At 38.9% G+C, this 25,624-nt stretch overlaps 1 protein-coding gene across 1 annotated transcript in view; it reads left to right on the top strand.

The window, feature by feature from the left end:
* The window catches only part of Cep128 (centrosomal protein 128), a 334,023-nt gene that overhangs the window by 89,726 nt on the left and 218,673 nt on the right, over positions 1-25,624 (top strand). The window contains exons 13-14 of the mRNA XM_059279885.1: positions 1,789-1,912; positions 6,145-6,400. Coding sequence (XP_059135868.1) covers positions 1,789-1,912; positions 6,145-6,400 — 380 coding nt within the window. The remainder of the gene's footprint in view (positions 1-1,788; positions 1,913-6,144; positions 6,401-25,624) is intronic.

The raw sequence follows: 25,624 nt of genomic DNA, 5'->3' as shown, positions 1-25,624 counted from the left end.
AGATAAAGATTAAGAAAATAAATTAGAGGTGATGAGCAGTAATGAGGTCAAATACAGATGTATTTGAACCAGACATGATAGCACATGCTTGTAATCTTAGAACTCAGGAATTTGAGGCAGGAGGATTGCTGCAAGAAGCTAACCTGGGATATGTAAGAAAAACAGTTTGAAAAATTAAAATGTAGTTAGATTAGTGTGTTAGTCACTGTTCTGTTGCTGTGGAGAGATACCATGACCATGGCAATTCTTATAAAGGAAGCATTTAATTGGGACTTGTTTCGATTTTCAGAGGTTTAGTCCATTGTCATAGAGGGAAGCATTGCAACATGCAGGCAGACATGGTGCTGGAGAAATAGCTGAGAGTTCTACATCCAGGTCAGAAGGCAGCACAAAGAGAGAGACACTGGGCCTGCCTGCCTTAAGCATTTTAAACCCCAAAGCCCACCCCTAGTGACACATTTCTTCTAACAGGGCCACATCTACAACAAGGCCATAACTCCTAATGCCACTCCTAATGCCTAAGCATTCAAATATATGATCCTGTGGGGGGCATTCTTATTCATAGCACCATGATTAGGATGTTGCTCAGTGGTGTCACACTTGCCTACCTTTAAAAGGTTCTGGAACTCATGGAAGTTTCCCTTGCATTAGGCTTCTACCCAACTCCATGAAGCCCCCTTTCCAGTCATCATTCTTAGCACTCTCCCCACCTCCCAAACCTATCCCTCAAGTTCCCGTGCCCACCTGCCCCCAGGCCAACCAGGAGATCTCTGCTATTTCCCGTTCCCTGGGAGATCCATGCATTCCTCCCTTGGGTCCTCCTTGTTTCCTAGCCTCTCTGGGTCTGTGGGATGTAGCATGGCTATCCTTTACTTTTCATTTACTATCCACTTAGGAGTGAGTACACACCATGCTTGTCTTTCTGGGTCTGGGTTACCTCACTCAGGGTGATTTTTTTTCTAGTTTCATCCATTTGCCTGCAAATTTCCTGATGTCCTTGTTTTTAACAGATGAATAATACTCCATTGTGTAAATATACCACATTTTCTTTATCCATTCCTCAGTTGAGGGGCATTTAGGGTGTTTCCAGGTTCTGGCTATTACAAATAATGCTGCTATGAACATAGTTGAGCAAGTGTCCTTGTGGTATGATTGAACATCCTTTGCATATATGCCCAAGAGTGGTATAGCTGGGTCTTGAGGAAGACATATCATTCTTGCTTTAGGTTAGAGAGTGGTAAAGTCCAAGGATGTAAAAGAAAGTAAGGTACTCATTCATTTTGTGAGCAACTTGTGCAAATATCCTATGGTAACCTTCCTATTTGCATAACTCAGATTTTCTCTGTGAGGCTTCCATGGGTCTTACTGCAAGATACACAACAATATTGAACCTGGGAGCTACTTAATAATTATCTCAGACAGTGGATACAACTAGATGGTTATAATAATTTGGAAATAGAGACGTTATGATTTAAAAAAAAAGCTTTTGGGTTAAATTCCTAGAACTACAAAGGAAAAAGTAAGAGGTGTTAAAGTTGTTTGTCACTATGGACACAGGGAAGGAAAAGACACCTCTTGTGAAAGGAAAGGTAGATGGAAAGCATGGAATAGGAGCCTTTTCTGCTGTGTGTGGGACAGCCTGGGGATTAAGCTGTCTTTATATGGACCACAATAGCCCATTAGAAGCAGACATTTTCCCCAGGAAACAGTTTGTAATAATCTGTAAGTCTATTTGCTTTTTGCTTTTGAACTTGGTAACAGTTTGATTTTTTGACTTCATGTTTTTAGGTGGAAGAACTACGTACTCAACTTACAAAAGCTGAAGGTGACCGGAAGGGTTTACAACACCAAGTAGCCAAGCAACAGTCAAGCTCCCAGGATGATCAACGAGATGACTGGAGGTTTAGAAGAGGTACAGTTCTGGATGCTGGATGTGTGGCTTCTCATCCCCAGAGGTGCACTCCTGTCATGCCTAATTAATCTTTCCAAATTTCTTAATCATCCATGAGGTTTTCAAACAAGTTGGCCATATTCTAGAGTCTGATTTGGATGTCTCTTTTGCTTGATTTCTCAACCTATTTCTCTTGTCAAACCTGCTTGTCTCATGGGCTTTGTCTACGAAAGAACATCCCCAGGTTGTGGTGAAGTTTTCAGTTTCTCTCTTCTCCTTGCCTGGGTGCTTTTGTAATTAAGTTGTAAACATGCCTTTATTTTATCTTTTCTTTTTCCCCCTAATTTGTAATATGTGAACCATTAATATTCGGAGCCTGTTATCTGGAGATGGGAGAATGGAATCCAGTCTCAGCGTGCTTCAGTACTGATCATAGTCCAGTGCAGAGGCATCTTCATTACTTAGCTCATTTGTCCGTTTCGTGTTCTTAAAGCTCTTCCATGGACAGTCATGCCCTGAGCCTTCCTAGTTCTTCTTCTGCCTTATCTCTTCCTTTGTTCATGTCCCGTGTTCAGAGGTTGGTTTTGCTTAGTGTCCTCTTGATGGCTTTTCATATTTAGTATTTCTCCAGAGAAGCTATTTAATCCTGTGCTTTAGCTCTCACCTGCTAGCACTACCCCTGAGTCTGCTTCTACTCAATCTCTGGACTTCAGCCGAGCAGATGGAGTTACTGGTTGTTTTTACATGTGCTCATCCACAGTCTGTGCAGTCAGCAGATTTACAACCGATCCATCCTCTCTTCAAAGCATGTTTTTCTAATGCCTTTGGAATTCTGTCCTTCAGGATTATGTAGGTGTATGACAGCGCTTTCCGTACCTCTGTGGATGTGAAGTGTCTTGTTCCTGCCTTGTGACATAGTATTGACCGTGCCTTATCTGGTTTTAATGATGCCACTATAGAATGCTTTCTTTCTAGGTGATGATTGAAAAGCTAATAAAACAAACTGGTGCCAGGTAACCACTAGAGTAAGAGAAGTTTCCTATTTCCTGGGGTTTTACATTTTACCCTTCTTCCTTTATTTTCTTTTTTCTGGAATTCTCAATAATTTTGTATCAACAGCTGAAAAAAACTGGAAAACTGTTGTTGCTCTTTGACACATAACATATATTACTGGTCTTCATGTATTCATGTACCTAAAATGTTTGAATTGTGGAAACTGTGTTGTTAGCTTTGGAAGGAAGTTTCCCATTTTACATTGTTGAGTTGGCTTTGTAAAGAAACTGACAACCATAATGATCTGGAAACATTAAATTTTTCTTCAGTTGTACATGGTATTGTACAGTATAAATAAATTCTTGCTGAAATGAAATATTTTCTAAGTAAAAAGCAAAATTAGACCCCTTTTCTCCTTCCTATTCTGATTAATGGTTTCATTCCCCAATCTAGATACTTCAGCCTAAAACACAAAGGAACATCTGGAATTATTTTTTTTCTTCACTCATTAATTGGTCCCTACCTCCTGTTATGTATCTGTCTGCATCTCTCTTCTTTTCTTCTGTGTTGTGAGACAAGATCTTACTTGCTAGGTCAGGCCAGCCTTGCAGTGGGGATCACCTGCTGTATTCGCTGGCTCCTGGGATTACAGGCACTTGTCACTCATGGCTTTTGGTAGCTCTCAGATCTGTCACCTCTTTTTTCCTTATTCCATCACCCCAGCTTTGACATGTGTCAGCTCACTTGTCCTTCCATTTTAACTTGCCTTGCTGGGCTCTGGCTCCCCTAAGCCTCTCTCCTATACTGCTACTCAGGGCACCCTTCTAAGACAATAGCTGTTTGTTTTCATATCTTCACTTTGTAGTGAAGGATTCTTACCAGATAAGAGGTATTGCGTACTCCCTGTACATTATCTCCCTTACTCATGGGACTATTTTAGGGAGAAAGGTATGGTTTACTTCAGGGATTAAAGAAAATAAATGCATTTCTCACAGATTTGGCAGCTGGGAAGTTCAGATGCAAGGGCTGCGTGTGGTGACAGCCTCACTGTATAAAAACACAGTGGATGGCATTACATGATGAGAAAAGACTGCCTAGATGGAGAGGCAAAGGCCAGACAGCATGTTCAATGTGTGCTGGGAAGAAGGGGAGAGAGAAGAGAGAGCTGATGAATGAGAGTGAACATAGAGTCAACATGACAGTGTTCATTTGGGAGAGGCAGCTAGCAAAATCGTTTATAAGAAAGTCATACTCCTGATGACTAACACTCCCTAGCAGGGCATTAACCCATCCAGAAGAGTGGAACTCTTAGGAGGTAGGCAGGTCTTGAAGGTTCTTCATCTTAACAGCATTGCAGTAGCAGGCTTCAGCATGAGTTTTTGATGGGCCATTCAAACCATAGGTAGATGTCAATCTGCTTCCACAAACTTGAGTTTCTAATTACTGTCCCATAATGATACGAACATCATCCCTGACAGAGTGTAGGTAACAATCCTCTGGATTTGTGAGAGCATAATTTTTCTTTTCTTTTATTGTTAATGTTTTAAATATTTGAATTTTGTGAAATATTGTATATGAAACTTGTATATATATATATATATATATATATATATATATATGTTTTCCACATTGGTATTTTATGTGTTTAAAAATGTTATACAACATTTGGTGTGTATCTGTTCCAAATAATATACATATTTTATGAAGTTTTATTTATATATACATTTATGCCTATGTATTTTATACAATATGTTCTAGTATTGTATACTTCCTACTAGTATATGTTCTTGTAGGTAGCCACACTAATGTTATATGTATCATGAAAAACATTATATAGTCATATTACCGAGGCTTGTTATACATATGTATAGAATCCTGCATATGCTTATTTATAGTATATTTATAAAATTTATGAAAACACGTGTCTATGGAGGGCAGGCTAGTCTTGAACTTGTGATCCTACTGGCTTAGCTTCTTGAGAACTGGAATCAACTGATGTGTATGACTACCTGGCTCATTCAAATACTTGTTATATCACCTGCAAGATTAAATCTTGCTATCCCTTAGTTTTGGGGAAAATTGAAGGTCCCAGTCCCTGCCCATATGTGAGCTCCCTGCTGCCTCTGTCTCTTCCTGTCCTTGTATTTGTTAATTATTCAGTATGAAGCTACCTGAATATTAAATCCTGTTGTAACCTGGACTTTATGCTGTTTCGTTATCCAGGGTAACACTCCAATGCCATCTCTCTTAGTTTAGTGAAATCTGTATCTATTGTGTAAGTATAGCTTAGTTCCCCATTCTCACTGTGTTTTTTTAAATTGTCGTCTGTCAGGCTGTTCTTATGCTATTAAAGAACCTGTATGCCTTCCCTTTCAGTGTGTGGTTTTGAGACCTTTACTGTTTCTCAAGTTGGAATGTAATTCATAAATTATATACAGATTTGATTTGGTCATATTTATTTTACTCCTTTTCTAGAAAGAAAATTATTGGGAAAACAGTGTTGAATTGTTAATATATATTCTAATTGCTAATATTTTAGAGTAAAGGAAGCATTTTGTGTGTTTTTCCATTCTTATAATGCAAGCTCATTGTCAGTGGATTTTTATGTTGTCCATCTTCATGTGTGAAGAATATGATAAAATGTCCTAGGTCTCATTGACCAACCATTTAGTGTTGTTCAGTGTTATAATTTAAGGTATAGCCTTCAGGATTAGGGAGAGTTAGTGAACCAGCAGTCAGTCTTACGGAGGTTGAGGAGAATCATTTGTTGTTTATATGTAAGAACAACATTTCACTGTGTAAGCCCCAGTAGCATCAGCATATAGTAGCCTGGTTGAATTCAGTGTTTTTGCTTTAAAGTTTGCAAATAATGTAGCCACACAAGGAATGTAGTGAATAAAAGGTATAGGAGTTTTCTGAAATAAATTGTATTAGAAATTAGGAAACACTGAAAAAAATCACTGTGTCATAAAATAGGATGGCATAGCTAGCTGCCTGTGTAGTTTTGAGAAGTATTTAAGACGTGATGCTATACTTGATTTAGACTGTTACTGTACTTTGAATTTAGCTGATTAGCAGGGTGCTCATGCATGTGTGGGAACCATGAGACCTGAGATGGCAGATTGGAGAAATCTGCAATGCCTGTTGAGTGGATTATGTTAGCTAGCACATTAAGACCCAAAGGCTTAATAGTAACTGTTGGACAGTACACTCTCCTGTGAATAAAGAGTAACCAAAGAGCTTTACATTTGCCTCTTAAGGGGTAGAGCGGGAGAAACAGAGTCTGGAGAGGCAGATGGCGGAACTGCGGGTGCACCTGAACTTCAACGCCATGGCTTCCGAGTTAGAGGAGGTGAAGCGGTGCATGGAACGGAAGGACAAGGAGAAAGCCAGTTTGGCGGCCCAAGTAGAGGTGACGTCCGTCTTTAATCTACATTTGGAAGACAGTTTTATTTACTGGAATTGCTTAAAGAAATTTAATCCAAAGTTGTATAATTTTGAGAGCTACTTTTGGAGGTAAATGATATAAAATGAAGCTAACAACTACTTGACTCCTATACAGCACCTCCTTAGAGTTTAGATTTTCTTTTGGGATTCTGAAATGAAGTCTTTTTTAGTTTTCTTCATTATTTCATAGTGAAAGCCTTTTCTCTTCTTAACCTTGAAGTTAACTTTTGGTCCTGCATGCAGGAAGGGTTTTCTCCTCTGAGATAGCAGTGGTTTATTTTGGGGATGAACGTGCCCGATGGCAGAGTGAAAAGAACCCGGTGACGTCTCTTCTTTGGAACGCTTCAGGTTCCCATATCTGTAGCTGTTCGCTTGAGGTAGCGCTGTGATGCCTCCAGGAACTGGAGTTGTGGGGTGCTGATGAATATGTGGTAACCCGTGAATGAAGCAAAAGCAGGCAGCTGCCATTTCCTGTGTGTCTTTTATCTAGCTTAGATGAGGTAATTATCAGAATATATTAAAAATCAAAGAAAAGGACCTCATGAAAGGAAATAACTTAATTCTAATTCTAATTATGCAAATTAGATCAAGCATAGTTGGCACATTTGGAAATAGATATGTATCAGCTCTTCCCCTGCATCTGTTTATTAGTGCAGTTGTCTTCTAATAAGTTGCCGCATTTGAAGGGTTTCCATAATTATAATGATAGGTAGAAAATTGATGCTCACAGCTCCTGACTTTGTATAACCCAAAGGAAGTACTGAACGCTTCTTCAGCCCGAGTTTCTCTTTTATCTGTCAGCATGCACTAAAAATACCTTTTAGATTTCATTCAAGATTTAGATCACAGAGACAGTAAAGATAAAGAAATATTGGCATGCTCTTTCTTCAGCTTCCTAGATGTTTAATAAATCCCAGAAATAGCTCTAGTGCAACAATATGACTTGTGAAATTTGCTTCACGGGTGTCGGTGTGGCCCCTGGTCCTGCTGATGAAAATGCCAAAATCGATTGTTTAACAGAAGTTAAGTAAAGCCAAAGCAAAACAGCAAATTTCAAAGGTTAAAAAAAAAAATAACAAAAAACTGCTGTAGTTTTAACCAGAGCTTGTTCTTTGTTCCCTTCTTCCCTTTCTCCCTAGTTTCTTTGTTTTTATTTTTGTTAAAAAGGTGGTGGTGGTGGAAGTCTTGAAGCCCATGGGCATTAAAAAATGGTTTATAGTAGCATAGCAATGGTCTTAAGGAGCCTGATTCTCTGTTTCTAACTTAGTCATCATCCATGGGAGTGATTTTCATATAGGTTAGGACTGGTTGTGCAGGGTTTGGTTTGCAAAGCATTGGAGAGTGGCTAACGTTCACATACCCAGTATCGCTCGTTGTCAGTTGCATTTCAGGCGCTCTTGAAGACAGCTCCCTGCTTCTCTGCTCCTCCACCTCACCCCCTCCTTTTGAGACATGGTCTGTCTTTGTAGCTCAGAGTGGCCTTAGATTAGCTGCATAGCCCAGGCTGGCTTCGAACTCCTGCCTCAGCACTCTAAGTGCTGGGATTATAAGAGTTTCTTAACCTTTAACAATAAAATGAATCAAGTTTCTCTCAGTTGCCTTGGATTTAGCAGTACTTCTGATTATACCGTGTTTGTCATACCTTGTGGTTCTGTTCTCAAAGTGATGTCCAGTCTTGGTTCTGTGAGAAATAGAGGTTATAGGTTCCTGAGGTGTAGCTGCTGACAGTTGAGACTACCTCTGAAATGTAGTCAAATTCCATTCAGTGTTTGGGCATTTTCAAAAAATGTTAGCTAATTTGGGATGTTGGGCTATTGTTGCTTATGTACTTTATAACCGAATAGAAATTAATCTCCTTTGGTTGCTTGTGTGTTCTGTGTGTGCACCCGTGTTTGGTGTATATACCTATTTATATGTTTGTGAATGTATGTTTGGTGGTGGTGGTGGTGTGTGTGTGTGTGTGTGTGTGTGTGTGTGTATGTGTGTTCATGCCAGAAGTCAACCTTGGGTGTTTTTCCCTCTGACAGCTTCTCCATTTTATTTTTTGTACTTTTAAAAACTGTGTCTATAGTTTTAAAATCCCTCCCTCTCACATTATCATGTCCGTCGATCTTGCTATTCATCTAGTCTTGTTTATGCATCCATTGGGGGGGGCAGGGAGACTGTTTCACAACAAATTTCTTGATATTCTGACTCTTAAAATATTTCTCCCCTCTCTTCTGGGATGTTCCTTGTGCCATAGATGCAGGGACTGTAATATAGATGTATCTTTGCGGTCCCACCTGTAGACAGTGGATGTAGTCACCTGTTGACTTCTGGGAGAAGGAGAATTAGCCTCTCTTCTGGATGAGTCTCCTCCATAGCAGCTGGTTATCTGTGAAACCACATACACACAAACTAAAAAATGGACTTGGCAAGTTGTGTGTGTGTGTGTGTGTGTGTGTGTGTGTGTGTGTGTGTGTGTATGTAAAACAATAAAAGAAAATAGGCTACCAACTTTAGAGTGGGGGACGGGACGGATTTGAGGGAAGGTAGCTAGGAGTAGCTGGAGGAAGTAGAGGGAGGAGGGAAAGTGATATAATTCAGTTAGAAACATATTAAAAAACCAAAATTATTTGCTTATTTATTGTGTGTGTGTCCACATGTGCACATATCACCAAGTGGGTAGAGGTCAGAGGACAACTTGCAAGCGTCATTTGCTTCTACCATGTGGTCCCAGGGATGAACCCAAGTTGTTAGGCTTGGTGGCAAGGCCCTTTACAAAGCCACAGAGTCACCTTGCTGGCCCTCCGCTGTATGTTTGAGCCAGAGTTGCTCACTGTTCTTGAAACTCTCTGATTTAGCTAACTTGGCTAGTGTTCTTTAGGGATCCACCTGCTCCTCCCCCACCCCCCAATGTCAGGGCGACAGACATGTTATAGTGCTTGTCTTCTACTTGGGTTTTGGGACTGAACTCAGGCCCTGATACTTGCGCAGTAGGCATTTCCCCTCTGAGCCTGCACTTCTTTACTTTTTAGAGATCAAACATGTTAACCCAAAATAGATGTACGAAAAGATTATTGGCCAGCCCAAGAACATGTATGTGATAGTAGTCCTTAGAATTTTTTTTTTGTTGTTGTTGTTGTTTTGGTTTTCTTGAGACAGGTTTCTCTGTGTTGCCCAGGCTGTTGTGGAACTTGCTTTGTAGACCAGGCTGGCCTTGAACTCAGAGATCTGCCTGCATCTGCCTCCCAGTTGCTGAGATTAAGGTGTGCACCACCACTGCCTGGCTAGTGCTACTACCACCTGGCTTAGAATTTTTTAATCACTAATGCTATTTCTTTTAAACCATGACTTTCCTATAGTTCTATAGAATCTCATATAAAATCTTGACAATAATATTTTTTCTTAAAGTTCCCAAATTTCCATCCTTTATTTTGCCTTTGTTTCAGTTTTTCACTGCTTCTCTATCTTTTTGAGGAAATTGTAAAGTCTTCCCTCCCCGAAGCCTTTTCGGAGTGTAGCAGACGTAAGGGACAATCTCTCCAGCTGTCTTCTGTCCACATCGCTAATATTTTTTTTTATTACTGTCTTTACATTGGCTTAATTTGATCTGGATATATTCCTTTAAAATTTCAAAGTAGGTCACAATAAAGTGGAGCTACAAGATTAAGCCAGCAGCCACGTCACCAAGACAGAGTTGACGCTAATGCTTTTATCTTGGTAAGACATCATGTCAGAATATTGTCCTCTTATCTGGAGATGTGTGTTCTGTGTCCTGCCGTTAAAGTGATCCAGGTGACTGGCTCCCATCAGCAGCGCAGTTCAGCAAAGAGCAAGGCAGGAGAGTGCTGGTTCATCTACTTACGCCATGGGAGCCTGTGGACATTTTAAGGGACTATCATGCATCTCTAATTGTCTGTATCTACATTTTGGAATTTGAAACCAAAAACTTGCCTGTTAAAGACAGAATGAGAGGCAGTGATGTCTAAAAGACCATGTGTTTGTGGCTACAGTGAGGTTTCTAGCTCTTTCATATGCTGTTACAGGAATCCTTCTGATTTCCTGTCTTTTCTCCCATAGTGTTTTTTTTTTTCTGTGATGTTGCTTGTCTTTCTAAGATTGGCTCACTGTATTTTCACTCTGATGTTCATTATTTTGTTTCCTTTTGTTTTGATATTTTACTGTGCACAGATTTTGCTGTGGGCAATCTACCAGTATGTGTTGATGTTAAAATGCAAACTTGTAACGTAGTAGGAGCTCCTGTGTGGGTGTGGGTTAAAATCAGATTTACTGTCTGTGCCCTACTGTACTACTACACAATGTATTAATCTGAATTATATGCTCAGTTACCATTTGTTGGTGAAGGTAATTATAGGAAAATCTTTTAGTAATTTTGAAAGCTAATGTTTGTTGTTCAGCCTCTTTCTTTTTTTCTTCCTTCTTTTCTCCCTCCCTCCCTCCCTCCCTCCCTCCCTCTTTTCCTTCCTTGCTGTGGTGTGTTGTGGAATTATCTTTTTTTACACTGTGAAGATATGTCTTTGCCAAAGCACCTTCTGATTGGTTTAATAAAGAGCTGAATGGCCAATAGCTAGGCAGGGAAAGAGGTTAGGAGGTTAGGTGGGACTTCTGGGGACAGAGCGAGCTCTGGGAAGAAGAAAAGGGAAGTCAACAGCCAGATGTGGAGGAAGCAGCATGGCAGTGCAGAGTAAAGATAATAAAGCCATGAGACAAAAAGTAGGTTTATAAAAATGGGTTACTTTATATTGTAAGAGCTAGTTAGTAACAAGCCTAAGCTATTGGCTGATCTTTTATAATTAATAAGTCTCCATGTGGTTATTTGGCAGCTGGCAGTTGGAACAGAAAAATCCACCTACAGTAGTGTGTGTGTGTGTGTGTGTGTGTGTGTGTGTGTGTGTGTGTGTGTCTGTGTGTGATATGTATATGTGTATATGTAGGTATGTATGCCTAGGCTAGCAGAGGCCATCAAATGTCCTGTTCTATCACTTTTCACTTTATTCCCTTGAGAAAGGGTCACTGAACCTGGAGCTGGACTAGAGGCCAGCAACACCAGTGATCTTGTCTCCAGCTTTTTATGTGGGTGCTGGGGACCTGAACTTGGGTTCTCATTTCATGCTTATGCAGCACGTATTCAGAGCCACTTCTTGAAAGCAAGTTGGTTGCTATAAGAGCTGTCAATCTTTGCTTTGTCCTACCATTGTATCGGCTTTTGTTATTGAGAATATGTATTTGAAGCAGTTGTTTTCTACTGGGAGATAACAGTGGAAGTATCTCTTGGAAACCCCAAATGTGTTTGAGTTTGTATAATCCATGCTTCAAATTCTCCCTGAGAATGTCAATCTGTAAATGCACAGAAAATAAGAGCATTTTCCCCTTCTTCTAAACTCAGGTTGAACCTCATTAACCTTGATAGGTTATTTGTATTCATAAGAATTCCAAGCACCCTTGATCAGTGATTCCCCCTGATTTAATCTCTGCCTCCATCTTCCATTAACTTAACTCTTCATGAAAAAATTTGACTTTTAAATTCAGTTAAGAACTTGAAAGAAAAAAAAAAAACCAAAAAAAAAAACCCACCCAAATTACACCAAGCTGCTGAACATAACTTAGATTTAATGTTGAGAGTAATAATGGAGTGACAGCTGACATGATTATTCATAAGGAAATCACTGAGACTGTAGTTTGAGAATGCACTTTTAAAAAAGAGAAGGTAGTGAACAAACGCAAACCTAAAACCATATTTTGCCCACTAGAAACAGAGAAGTCTGGTTCTTAGCAGAAGGTCTTTTGAGCCTTCCATTTCCTGTACCGATCTGAGGACTTAGTTGTGAAGTGCCATGCTTAGTAATGGGATTCTTGGAGACAGAGGTCTGAAGACCTTTATTACTTTGCATGTAATTCCCTGTCTAAAATCTTAATAACCTTTTCCTAATCCAAATGTATGTTGTAAAATAAGGCACTATTCCTAATTTTTAATACTCAAGATCTATTTTCAAGAAAACATAGAGGCCAAATTTATTGAACTTGGTAGAACTTAGTGTACCTCTAACCTTGTGGAAATTGTTAAGTCCGTCAATGCTCTGTGTTCCTAAGTGTTTACAAAAGGTGTCTCTTGGCAGAGATACTGTACAAGTGAAAACACCAAACCCAAGCAGAACTTGTAGTTCTAGAAGGTTTAGTTTAATTCCCTCAGCCTTCCTCCAGTACAAAAACCTAGGAGTTTAAGAATTTGGAAAATAAGACAGCCTTTCTGTTTTCTGTCCTCTTTCACGGGCATGAGGAACTCTGTAGGCTAGAAAGTAGAGGTGGGCTGAATGCCTTAATTGTTTTCTTTAAGGCATCACTAATATTTACATGTTATCCTTTGAAGCTATTTAATAAAGAAATAATTCAGGAATGAGAATATTTTCCAGTTTTCTTTTCTGAAATTGTGGTAAGTCCTCATTTTTGAAACAAAACAGACACATAAGGATAAGACTTGTGTCTGCATGTCATGTGTGTTGTGCATTTGTGTGTGAGTGATACCTGGGGGAAACAGGATAGTAAGTGTGATCCACTAATTGTGAAGTATCGATAGCTTCATATTAGCTATAGGTTGGTTTAATGTCTAAAGCAATTAAAAAGATAAAATACAGCTTTGGACATAATAACTTGGGTTGGAAAGATGGGTAGTCAGAAGCCAATGAGATGCTGTTGTGGCAGTATATACGTCCTTCACTACAAGCAGACGATGTTAGGAGACATACACAGGCTTTATAGCTGCAAATTTAGCTGTTTGTACATTACTCCTGCAGTCTTTATTGTTACCTTATCTTTATAGAAATTTTAATTTGGTAGCATATCATTTTAAGTGGCAAATTAAATTGTTTTGTATATGTTTGTTTCAGGGAGCTTTCTACAAGAGCATAAAACGAGACAAGATTGCACTCCACCTCACATAAGCATGGGTAGCCCTGTTAGACTCTTTAAAGTTTGCAAATAGTAAAATTATCTCTAAAATATAAAGTTAAATCATTCCTGTATATTCTGAAGACAATGTTTTGGGTGCTGGTAAGTAACATGAGTAATCGAACAAAAGTCAGTGTTAGTGATTTTCCTCCTCAAATCCATTGATGCATTTAATTTGCTGTATTTCACTTAGGTCAAGACTGGGTTCATAGCAAATGGATGGTCTCCTTTTTAAGGGGACTGCTAGTAATATGAGATTAGAGTCAGGCAAACTTTTCTCAGGTCTGTGTTAAAGAGCTAGTTAACTGCCTTAAATGGTGCACTAGGTTTTTGCAGAAAAGTTGTAAGACTTTGTGTTCGTTAGGTTTCTAGTTACAATGAAAACATTTACCTGACTGAAAGCACCTTAAAGGGGGAAGGCTCTTTTGGATTACATTTTAAAGGGACACAGTCTGCTATGGCAGGGAAGGCGTGGTAGCAGGAACCTGAGGCATCTTTCTCCTGTTCACTCAGGGACCCCGGCAATGGGATGCTATCACCAGTGTTCAGGGTAGGTCTTCCTTCCCTCAGTTAAACCTTTTTGGAAATAGCCTCATAGTTATAGCCATAAGTATTTCCTGCTGTGATTCTAAATGCTGTCAAGTTGACAGTTAACATTAATCACTAACATAGGCATCTATTTTTAAAACTTTGAAAGAATTAGAGATTTATTAACAAATCAAGGTAAAGAGCCTTCAGGTATTTTGTTGAAATTCTGAGTTCAGTGGTGGTTTTGACATTTTTTTTTTTTTTTTTTTTTTTTTTTTTTTTTTTGTAGCACATTTTCCCTGTAATGTGTGCTGATTCACAAACTGGAAAAAGGCACAGGGTAGACTTCTGGGCTGACTGAAGTTCTGGGAAGAATCTGGGAAACCATTCAGACTTTTATCCTATGTTAACCTCTTGGAGCCTTGATGAGCTGAAAATATACTAAACACAAGGACTGTCACATTGTAGCATAGCCTTTAATCTGCTTTGATGGTGTCTGTTCCTTTTGTAGTGGTCTCTCCCCTAAAAAGCAAGTATTCCGGGGAGAAAGATATCACTTTGAGCCTTGCATTATTTATATGATTTGTCATATATGGTCTGGCATTCAGTCATCACAATCAAAAAAGAAAAAAATTAAAAAAAACAAAATACAACAACCAGGAAACAGAAATAGGCATATAGACTCTTTGAGTACTGAGGCACTGAAGTATCAGAAATCAATTTTAAAATACGTTATATATATGTTAACAAATTAATAATTACAGCAAATAATTAGAAATTATAAAAATTATTCTGAAATCTTATAACCTATATAAAATGGCTGAAATTAATAGCTGAACAGGTAGGGTTTATGGCCTCATGACGATAACAAATTTCATGCTGTTACCACATTGACCCTATCATTATTGAGACTTGGTTTCAGTTTAGCTATTAATTCATTCATCTAGTTATCTATTGTTCTGGTTACTTTTTATGTTAAATCCACACAAGCTAGAGGTACCTGAGAAGTCTCTTTTCTTCTGAGATGAAGTGCCTCAATCAGGCCGGCTTGTGGCCACATCTGTGAGGTATTGTCTTGACTGTTAATAGATGTGGATGGCCCAGCCCACTGTGGACAGTACCATACCTATGTAGGCAGTTCCTGGACTTGCTGATCAAAGCAGATGGTGAATTCAGAGATGAACAATGTTCCTCCGTTTTTGCTAGTTCCTGATTGAGTTCCTGCTTTGATTGCCCTCAGTGGTGGTGGTGACCTGAAGAGATGAGCCAAATAAACTCTGTGCTCTCCAAGTTGCTTTTGGTTCTAGTGTTTCGTCATAAAAACAGAAAAGCAAAGGAGGATATCTGCGGTCAGGGTGGTAGAGTCACTGTTTTATCACATCATGTAGATGTGAATGAATAATAGGTAGCAATTGCTTCCATCCTTAATTCTCTCTTAATGTTTTAGATAAGGCTGTTCAACTAGCCCCATGTTCTTTCAATTTTTGTTTGTCTGGGAATGCCCTTATTTTCATTTTAAAGGACAGTTTTGCTGGGTCTGAAATGCTGATTGCCTTTCTTCTAGCCACTAGAATATAGTGTGTGTATGTTTTCTGGTTTCCATTAAACTTTTATTTTGTTTTTGTTATATGAGACAGGGTCTTACGCAGGCAAGGCTATCCCTGAATTCACTCTGTAGCTAAGGATTACTTTGAATTTCTGATCCTACATGCTTTCATTACAGGGGTGTGCCAGCATGCCAAGTTTAAGTGACTGGAGATCAAACCTAGAGCTTCGTGCTTTTGCGTTCTAGTAATCTATCAACTGAGATACACCCTAGCTCTCGGTTATTCTTCATTTGAAATCAAATTACAATCTTACTGAATTCCCTTATATGTTGAGTCACTTTTTCTGTCTTCAAGGTTTTCTTGAGGTCTGTCTTTTGAATTTAATCCCATATTTATTCCTCTTGGAATTCCTTGTATATGTAGACTAATAGTTTATTTCAACCTCTGGAGTTTTTTAGCTTTTGCTATTTCCAGCATTTTTCTGCACTTTTCTCTCCTTCCTTTTCATTCGATATTCTCATTATGTGTGTTTGGTGTCTTACATTTCTCTGAAGCTATATTCATTTTTTAGAATTCTTTTTACTTGTCTTCAGATTGCATGATCTCCATTGATTGTAGACTCTTTGGCAGTACAAATGAACTATTGACACTTTGATGTGGATTTTTCATTTCAGTTTACAACCATACATTCTAGTTCCAGATTTCCCATTAAAAATGCAGTCATGGTTTGAATTATAATGTTCTCCATGGGCTCAGTTACTTGAATTCTTGACCCCCTAGCTGGCAAGCCTGTTTGAGGCAGTTTTGGAACCGTTGGAGCAGAAGGCATGGTTGATAGAAGCTGGGTTTTTAGGTCAGGCTGTGTGTGGTGCAACTTTGCCTGCTCCTAGCCCAAGTTTTCTCAGCTTACTCTGCTGCCAAGATGTTGGTGGTGTCTGCGACAAGCTGTCATCAACTCAGCCTGTCCTTGGGCCACGATGGACTGTCTTCTGGGAACGTTGAGCCCAAAGAAATCCTCCCCACCTTAAGTTGCTTCTTTTTGGCACTTGGTCACTGCAACTTGAACAGTAATAATACAAGTAGCCTTTGCCTCTTTGTGGCTTCACTTGATGAGGGTTCTTTAGCTCTTTGAAGATAATAGCTAATGTGAAGTCTTTGATAAGTTCAACATCTGGACTCTTTCTTAAAGGCTATTTCTGTGCTCTTTTCACTTATATGCCACACTTTTATATTTTGCTGAATGTCATAATTTTTGCTGAAATGGGATATTTTAGATAATATTTGTATTACGGACTTCTGATTCACTCCCCATCTTTAAAAAACTAATTTAGTGAATTGGATGAAACACTTCATTTAACCCTTTTTTCTGGGCAATGTGCTCTGTCTGATGTCACGTCTACATTGTGTGTACAGTTTTTATTATCTGAGGTGACTAAGGCTTTAGCTGGGATCTTTTGACATTGTTTTCCTGATCTCCCCATCAAACATCTAGGACATCCAACTGTGTTGCTATGTTATCCACTATTAGCTTTCGCCAAATTTAGCCTGGTTGGTCTTTCACAACAATGTATTGAAATATAATGCATTGCTCCGTAATGGTGCATTATATTGACAGTACAGGTTAGCTTACATTGAGTTTCTCATTTTCAATGTATGGTATGAAGTTGGACATAATGTCCTTCAGTTGTACTATGTAGTTTGTTCTAGACTCCTTTGCGACTCCATCAATATTGGGGAGGTATGGGTGTATGCTTCTCATTGACGCCTGTGTTGGCCTGCTACTTTACACAGCAGTTTGTTCCACTCATTCCGAGGGATCCCCAAACCAATCTGTTTATGGCAGAATAGTTTTTTTTTTTAAGGTTTACTTATTTATTATGTATACAGTGTTCTGTCTGCATGTATGCCTGCAGGCCAGAAGAGACACAAGATCTCATTATAGATGATTGTGAGCCACCCTGTGGTTGCTAGAGATTGAACTCAGGACCTCTGGAATGTGGAAGGACAACCAGTGCTCTTAACCTCTGAGCCATTTCTTTAGCCCTGAAAACAGAGTAGTTTTATATAATATACATGTTTTCTGTGTTAAAATTTTTTAGATTTGTTTTATTATTTTATGTATACAAGCGTTTTGCCTACAAGTATGTATGTGGACCATGTCTATGCCTGGTGCCCACAGAGGTCAGATCCGTGGTACTGGAGTTATAGACGGTTTTGGACTGTCAAGTGGGTGCTGGGATTCAAACCTCTGCAAGTGCAACAAGTGCTCTTGACGACCAACCTTATGTGATTAAATCGCTTCCAATCCACGGAAATAGCTTAATGATTATAGGAATTTATTGGGGGGTTAACTCACGATACAGCAAATTCACAATACAGGAAATAGGGATCTCGGAAAGATGCCGTGATCTGCACCAGCATCCAAGACCACAAGGTAGCAAAAAGAAGAGAGCATGTGTCTGTGCATCCCTGGTTTTAAGGGTCCCTGTCTGGGCCACGCCCAAGGGCAGGTACCTAGGACCTACCTGCTGCCTCACTAGGCCGATGCTTCAGGGCATGGCACAGCCACCCACCCACTACATCAAGCCTTCTCTCCATCCCTGTACTTTTTTTTTTTTTTTTTTTTTTATCAAAGTGTCAAGTTAAATATCAAGAGTTACATGGTTGAAATTCAGTCTAATGGAGTGTGAAAAAAATTAAGAAAATACAAATGTACTTTAAGATATGTGTGTAGGGTCAGATTTTCCCTTGTGTATTGCTGGGTCCTAGAAGTTAGCTATATGCCCCTTGTTTTTAAGTTAAACATTCTAAAGAGATATGTATTTAAAATCTGGATAATGAGCATCACAGTTAATGAAACAAGTTAATATTTCATTTCTTCACAGAGATGAACACATTTAATTAATTGAACATTATTTCCTGTACTTTGCTTAGGCTTGATATGATACTTCATTAAAAAGTACAAGTACTAACATATGTTCCCATAGGATGTGTGGAGAAACAATTATTTTTAATCACTAAGACTTAAGGGACCTAATATTTTGGATTAGTGTCATGTATGTGTTTCTCTACTTATTAGGAAGAAAATGATAAGAGTGTATATGGTTAAAATTAATATGCTAGAAATGGAAAGTTACATAAAACTCTTTTGACATGGCACTAAAGTGTTCCTCGATGTCTTATTTTGTCCATAACTTGTTAAAAGTTTGAATCAGTTTAATGTGTGTTTTGCTTGAGGTAAGAATTTGCTCCCTGATTTTAAATGTGCATTCTCTTTGCCATTCCTGTACTTTGAAAGAAGCCTTCTGTATTATGGCCTCAGTGAGTGATGGCCTAATTTAGCTTCGTGGAGATATGTTTCAAAGCTGCAGACTTGCTTTGATTGATTTGAGTTCTTTTGTTCAAAGAAGCTTGTCTTAGTTCTCCTGACTGGACAATTGATGAGTTGTCCTTTCAGTACCAGTTCATAAAACACTGAAATTATCCTGAAATGAGTGAGTTCATCAAGACATGCAATAGCATGTCAGGCCAATTTGCAACAGAGGTGAGTGGGGCATGATTTAATTGAAAATCTGAGAATTTCAGATGAAATCCTGTTAAGTCCATTAGTTATTTTGTCTATTCAGTGAAGGTCATACTCTATAATATTGATGCTTAATGTGGGAAGAACTGCTCTAGATGTTTTTGTAATCCTCGGTGTTGTTAACATAATTACCAGACCAGGTCCTGCCGTCCTGCCTAGACTTCCAAGAAGCTTTAGAAGCTGGTGCTGCAAAACCCTCTGAGGCAAACAGTGGGCATTCATCATGGGACAACATGGCGTCTGTTTGACTGCCATTAGCGGCAAAGAGGGAGTAAGAACATGACCTTTGCTTTACTTCTGCTTTCCAAATCTCATTTAGGGATCTGATTTGTACCCCAGAAAGCCTAGCTCAGGAGAGTGCAGGGGAGTTTTTGTTAATAGGGTCATTATTAAGGATAATTTGTTGAATTTCTTTCAAATGGTAGTTAATTATATGAAATCTTATTTCCAGTGGCTTGTTGACCAATTTTTGCTTTGGGGCTACTGCTTTTATGTTTTAGAAGAACAAAGCTTTGAATGCCAATGCTTGAGATGCCGTTTTGTGTTAATGTGCTGTTCCCGTACATTCAGATGCACACTACTTTTTACTGCAGTGTGTTTCTAGAAACTGTGCTGTGGAACCAATTGTTCTTGTGTGGTTGAAGAGATTTCATGAGAAATAGTGTCACTAACATGTGTTCTTACCAAAGATTTGTAACCAAATGGTTAGTCTTAAACTTAATAAAAATATACAAATTTTAATTCACTATATAATTAAAATGTGAAAGTTATTCTTTATGGTCCATTAAACAACTACAATATAAACATCTTTATAATTTTATAAAGTGCATTTTTTATTGTAGTACATTTAACAGTGTGTGTATAAACATAAGGCCATAGCTATTGTATATTTGGTATATATGTGTGTGTGTGTGTGTGTGTGTGTGTGTGTGTGTGAGTACACACACATCTGACAGGGCAGCTACTAGAGCCATTATAATGATAGTCACTTTCTTCCCCTGGTATTTAGAAGGGCTTTTTCCCCCAGTTTTTTCAAATGTTATAAAACTGGAAAAATTGAACAAATTTCACAAGTGGTATTTTCACTAGTTTTCAATAGAAAACACAAAATTTACAAATGATTGTATTTTCACTTGGCTACACCTAGTTTTGGAATTATTTAACAAACATTGTGACATCATATTAGTTTGAATCCTCAATCAACCCTTGTTTGGGTAGTGTTGGGGAGACCTTTCTTTTGGTCCCATCCAGTTGTTTATCTTTTCTTTCTTTCCCATTGTCCTCCCAAGACTTTGATCTGTCAACATCAAGGTTCATAGTGATAGAATCATGAAGAATGCTAAAGGAAAGCAGAGGTCCGGAGTCTAGACCCATGGTTCCTTTAGTGATGCTGGGAATCAAATTCTTATGTTGGCTGAGCTCGACATTCTTTTTTCAGTTTCTATCCCATGTCCCCATCCCTGCTTCTCTTCTTTTAAGCAGTTTCATTAGCAATGTGACTTATCTCCTTTTGTTCACCTAGTTGGTACCTAAGGTGTTCAGGCATCTTTTGCAAGGACCACCATTGCTAATTAGGAAACATTGTATGATGATGTGAAGGCAATGGAGGATGGGGCACGAGGACATACTTGGCAGCTGGAATTGTGAGGAAAGTGAGATTTGAAACAGGGAAGGATTGCTCATCTATATCCCATGTATGAAAAGGAACTCAGCTCTCCATCTTCCCTATAAGGCTGTGTGGTTCTCTGGAACAACAGAACATAGAACCATACACATTTGTCTTTTTATCCTAGCAGCTTGCATATTCTTGAGCACAGTAAATGTTTACTGCATTGAACAGATACATGCAGAGGATTTTTCTTAGAAAAACTGACAGGTGTTCTTTTTCCTTTTTAAGTCTTGCATGCTGCAGGTTGTTCTCACCTGTTATAAGCCAGCTTTATTGACTTGGCTGAAATTGAGCTGAATTGAAAAAAGAATTGGTTCTAAAAGTCCATTCCCACTTTAAATGGATAATGTTCAATTATTTTTAATGTTGCCATAATATTTTAATGTGTAGTATTAGCATAATGTCCTTTAGTGATTAATCTTCCTCAGTTACATGTCTGATCATATTATCCCCTTGCCGGGAAATCTTTGAAGTTCCAAGTGGATTTTCACATCCCTTCAGCCCAGTTTCTGACCTTAGTGTCCAGTCTTTCTTCAGCCTTTAGAACTGTCACTCTCTACCATCAACCACTAGGGACTTATGGTAGAGACTCTTGTTCATGTTCATTTCCACTCCTTTAATCAGATCCTTTCTTCCTCACAGTTCACACTGCCTGCTAGTCTTCTGTCTTTCTTCCCTTTTTGAAGTCTTACTGAACAGAATCTACTGACTGAAATCATGTCTCCACTCACTAACACCAGTGTGTCTTCCCTCCCAGGAGCATTTCTTGTGCTGTACTTTCCTCAGGGCCTAGCATATGCTCTTCGGTCTTGACATTGTAGGGAGTAAGTGTTCACCTCTGGTATGCGTCTGTCTGTTTTTTTGTTTATTCATTTATATAGTGTTTCTTTTTGAGACAGGGTCTTTCTATGTGCCATAGTTGACCTGGAATTCACTATGTACCCCCGGATAACATTGAATTTTTGTTAATCCTCCTACCTCAGCTTCCCAAGTATTGGGATTACATGCTTGAGCCAGCATACCCAACAAGATAGGAAGGCTTTTTCCCCCTACTACTGGGGGTTGAACCCAGGGCCTTGCACATTGTAGGCAAGTGCTTTACCACTGGACTATGACCCTAGCTCCTGGTTTTTATTTAAACTCAGCTTAAGCCTTTTCCTGTAGTTCTTTTTTTCTGAGTTTCTATCAATTTCTAGAAATACCTGTGCAATGATGTTTATGTAATTACTATTTCAGGATTCCTTTCTCTTTCTGGCCACTTATATAGCTATTAAAGTTCTTTAGCCTATATTCAGGTAATTAATAGAGTGAAATATTAATTGATTCGTAAGGACTTATGACTAGTCCTTTGTGTTTTAAATACCTATTTTATCTTGTATTGATCACTCTGCTTCAACTTCCCCTCTCAAAAATGTAGATATTGGACTATCTTTCTAATCACAATATGGCCTTTGGTTAGATATAAAAAAATCCATTCATTCCTAAGTGTCTAAAATGTGCTTACCACTCACTCTTCATGTGCTTTCGAGATCTTGTGTGGGTAGTGGTTCCTCTGAGAAGTTGATATTCTTTGGCTCATTTTGTAGATGGAATAGCTTTAGTTCAAAGAGAATAAGCTGCTCCTTTCAGGCCACAGAGTCCCAGAGTTTGGATTTGAAGTCAAGCTTGTGTGATTCTTACTCCTATTTACTTTGCTTAGACTGTGTAAATAATGTGGTTTATGTTGAATATCTGGGGTTTTTTGTTGTTGTTGTTTGTTTTTGTGTTGAAGTTTTGAGTCTTGATATCTGATAGGCAAATGGTGCTTATGAGACCATCCCATAGTTAAATCCCATAGTTGGTGCTTCTAATGAGTTTTCCTAATTGACGACATTTTATAGGTATGGTTAATTCCCCTGTTACAGGGATTGTGCATTTCACATTTAACTCCACTGGGAGAGAGAACCGGATACTAACTCCTATTTTCCATGAGTTTCAGCCTCTCTTCCACTTTCCTTTGCTGATTTTTCTTGGTATCCTTTCCTCTTACTAATTTTTATCATAAGTCTGACTATAATGTGTTGAGTCCTCTATATCCTTTGAGATCTCACCAAATCTGAGGTCTATAACGTAAGTACACACCAACATTTTCTCGCCCTTGAAGAATGAGAATAGAAATGGAATTGAGTTATGTAAAGTTTCAGATTTAGTTGGAAGATCTAATAACATTTTGATAATGTATAAGAAAGAATTCTTAGTTAGATGTGTGTCTCTGTGTTTTTTTGACTTTCTCCTTTGATGGCATTTAAACAGGGAATAAATGCCATGAAGTGATATGCTATAGGGACTGAGATAATTCTGTCTTCTAAATGTAGAGTTCTTCAGGGTAGAAGTTGCCTCCAGGAAATAGCATTCCTGGCTTATTTGTATAGTGATGACGGGGTCTTCTAGAGGTCTCAGAAGAAGACAGATTAGTCATTGTTAATGTTCAGAATTGTACAGGTAGATTGTTTTGGTGGTGTCCTGCTGTGACTGCTTCAATTTGGCCTATCAAGGAAGAGCTGGCTTGCATATTAAAAGTGGGTGAAAGATGTTAGAGTATTAAATGAGATAGTTTGGAATGATCATTGTTTAAATTGGATGGTGGTGTGGAAAATTTTCTGAGTGCTGATGAGTGGCTCTTGATTTGTGATTGAATTGACTGATACTCCTTCTTGTGTGACTTGTTTTTTTCCTTAAGAGATTCAGAGCTTGTGGTAGGGCTTAGGAAACTGCCTAGTTCACCCACAGCTGGTGGTTTTGTTGTTGAACAGTTTAGAAAGAGTTTGAGATGTCAGCAAGAAAATGACTCAAGTGAAAGAATATGGAAGTTAGCACCCCAGGTTTGAAAGCTCACCAAAAGGATGCCAAGGGAAAGGTCCTCTCCTAAATGATCACGTTTAGCAACAGGAAGGGAGTTGAGGAACTGAGTAGATTGGTAGTTAGCATCTACCCAGGGATGAGGGGAGTGCAAGGAGGACCTTGCCTTAAAGAGGACAGTTCTACATGAGGATGGAACTGTGGGATTGATAACTAAAGGATTTGGTTATTGATAATTATTGGATTCAGGGGCCTTCGAGGATCAGGTGGTTTAGCAAAAGTTGACAAACAGAGGCTCTGGAATCAGACTGTGTCCAGCACCTTTCCTTCACATACAGAGTGTATCATCTTGGACTGGTTTTTAAATGTAGCAAATCTTGGTTGCCTGCCACCAAAATGTGCAACAGCACGGAGGCCTGGCTATAGAGTGTAAATACCTTCCCAACTAAATTGTCAGTTTCTTTGGTATTTACACCGTATCTAGGAGCCAGGTATCTGACACAGGGTAGTTACAATTGTTCTCCTTTTAAGTTATTTCTTGCCAAAAGAGACAAGAAGGAAACAACAAAGTTTACTTTTTTGTTGTTGTTATCAAATGTGGAATCATATGGTTGTTGCCCATTAATGAGGTTGATTTCTAGAATATTGGTAAAGCTTTTCGAAAAAGGGCAAATATTTGGTAAACCACAATCACTAGAGTTTTCTGATCTCAGCGTAGAATTTTCCATGCAAACAAGTGCACAGTTCTCAGTTTCCTGTTTGATTTGGGTGGACAAAGGAGTGACTCATGTCTTCCAGGCTGCCTTGAACTTGGTGAACTGAGCAGATGCAAACCCGTTGCTCTGAAAATGAACCTTGTTTTCAAGGAATGGTTATTTGTTTAAAAAATAATTTTTGTTATAATGTCAGACTGACTTATTATTTATATTGAAAAAAATTTTTTTCCTCACTTAATATATCCTGATTATGGTTCCCTTCTCTCTAGTCCTCCCAGTTCCTCCCCAACTTCCCTCTCATCTGGATCTACCCCCTTTTTTGTCTCTCATTAGAAAAGAAATAGGCTTCTAAGGGATGATAATAAAATAAAATAGAGTAAGTTAAAACAAAAACTAAAACATTGGAATAGGATTAAAAAACAAATAAACAAACAAACAAACAAACCAGGAAAAGAACCTAAGAGAAGGTACAAGAATTAGAGACCCATTTGTTTGCACACTCAGGAACTCATAAAAACACCAAACTGAAAGCCATGACATATACATAAAGGACTTGGTACAGACCCGTGCAGGCCTTGTGCATGCTGTCTCAGTCTCTGTGAATTCATAAGACCATTGCTTATGCTGATTTAGAGGGTTTTGTTTTCCTGATGTTCTACATCTCGTCTGGTTCTTATACTCCTTCTGCCTCCTCTTCTGCAGAGTTCTGGAGCCCTGAGGTGTGGGATTTGATAGAGACATCCCATTTAGGGCTGAGTGTTCCAGCCTCTAACCAGCATTTTATCTGGCTGTGGTCTCTATATTTGTTCTCATCTGCTGCAGGAAGAAGCTTCTCTGATGATTGCTGAGCAAGGCACTGGTCTATGAGTAGGAGTCATTTTATTGCTACTTTTCTTCTTATTTATTTATTTAGAACAGTAGTATTTGGTTTTACTCTAGGTCCCTGGGCTATCCAGTCTCAGGTTCTTGGTCAACCAAGCATTATCAGATATGGATTACATCTTATAGAGTGGGCCGTAAGTCATATCAGAAATTGGTTGGTTGTTCCCACAAGCCTTGTGCTACTATTGCTCTAGTTTATCTCACAGGCCAGACTCTATTGTAGATCAAAGGATTTGTGGCTGGATTGGTGTTTATGTTTCTCTTTTGTTAGCATGCAGTGCCGTCCTATACCAAACAAAGATGGTAGCAGGTAGGGGTGAAGGCTCTATGTAGGCACCAGCTCAACTTCTCCATGTTCAATAGGTTGTGTAGGTGTTGTCTTCAGCAATGGGGCATTTTTGTCAGTTTGTGGAGAACAACCTGTAGTCTTGGCAACAGCCTAGGTTGTTTGGTGGTTCCCATGGGACCCCTTTGGCCAACAACTCAAGTAGAGTACCTAATCCCAGTACTGGGAGCTTCATTTGGTAACAAGAGATGGCCAGCTGGGTTCCTGTCTCCCCCCCCCCCCCATTACTTGATGAT

The sequence above is a fragment of the Peromyscus eremicus genome, chromosome 14 (genome assembly GCF_949786415.1).
Source record: "Peromyscus eremicus chromosome 14, PerEre_H2_v1, whole genome shotgun sequence".
NCBI classification, from domain to species: domain Eukaryota; kingdom Metazoa; phylum Chordata; class Mammalia; order Rodentia; family Cricetidae; genus Peromyscus; species Peromyscus eremicus.
Note: the sequence above shows the minus strand (reverse complement) of the source record. Positions and strands in the feature narration are given on the sequence as shown.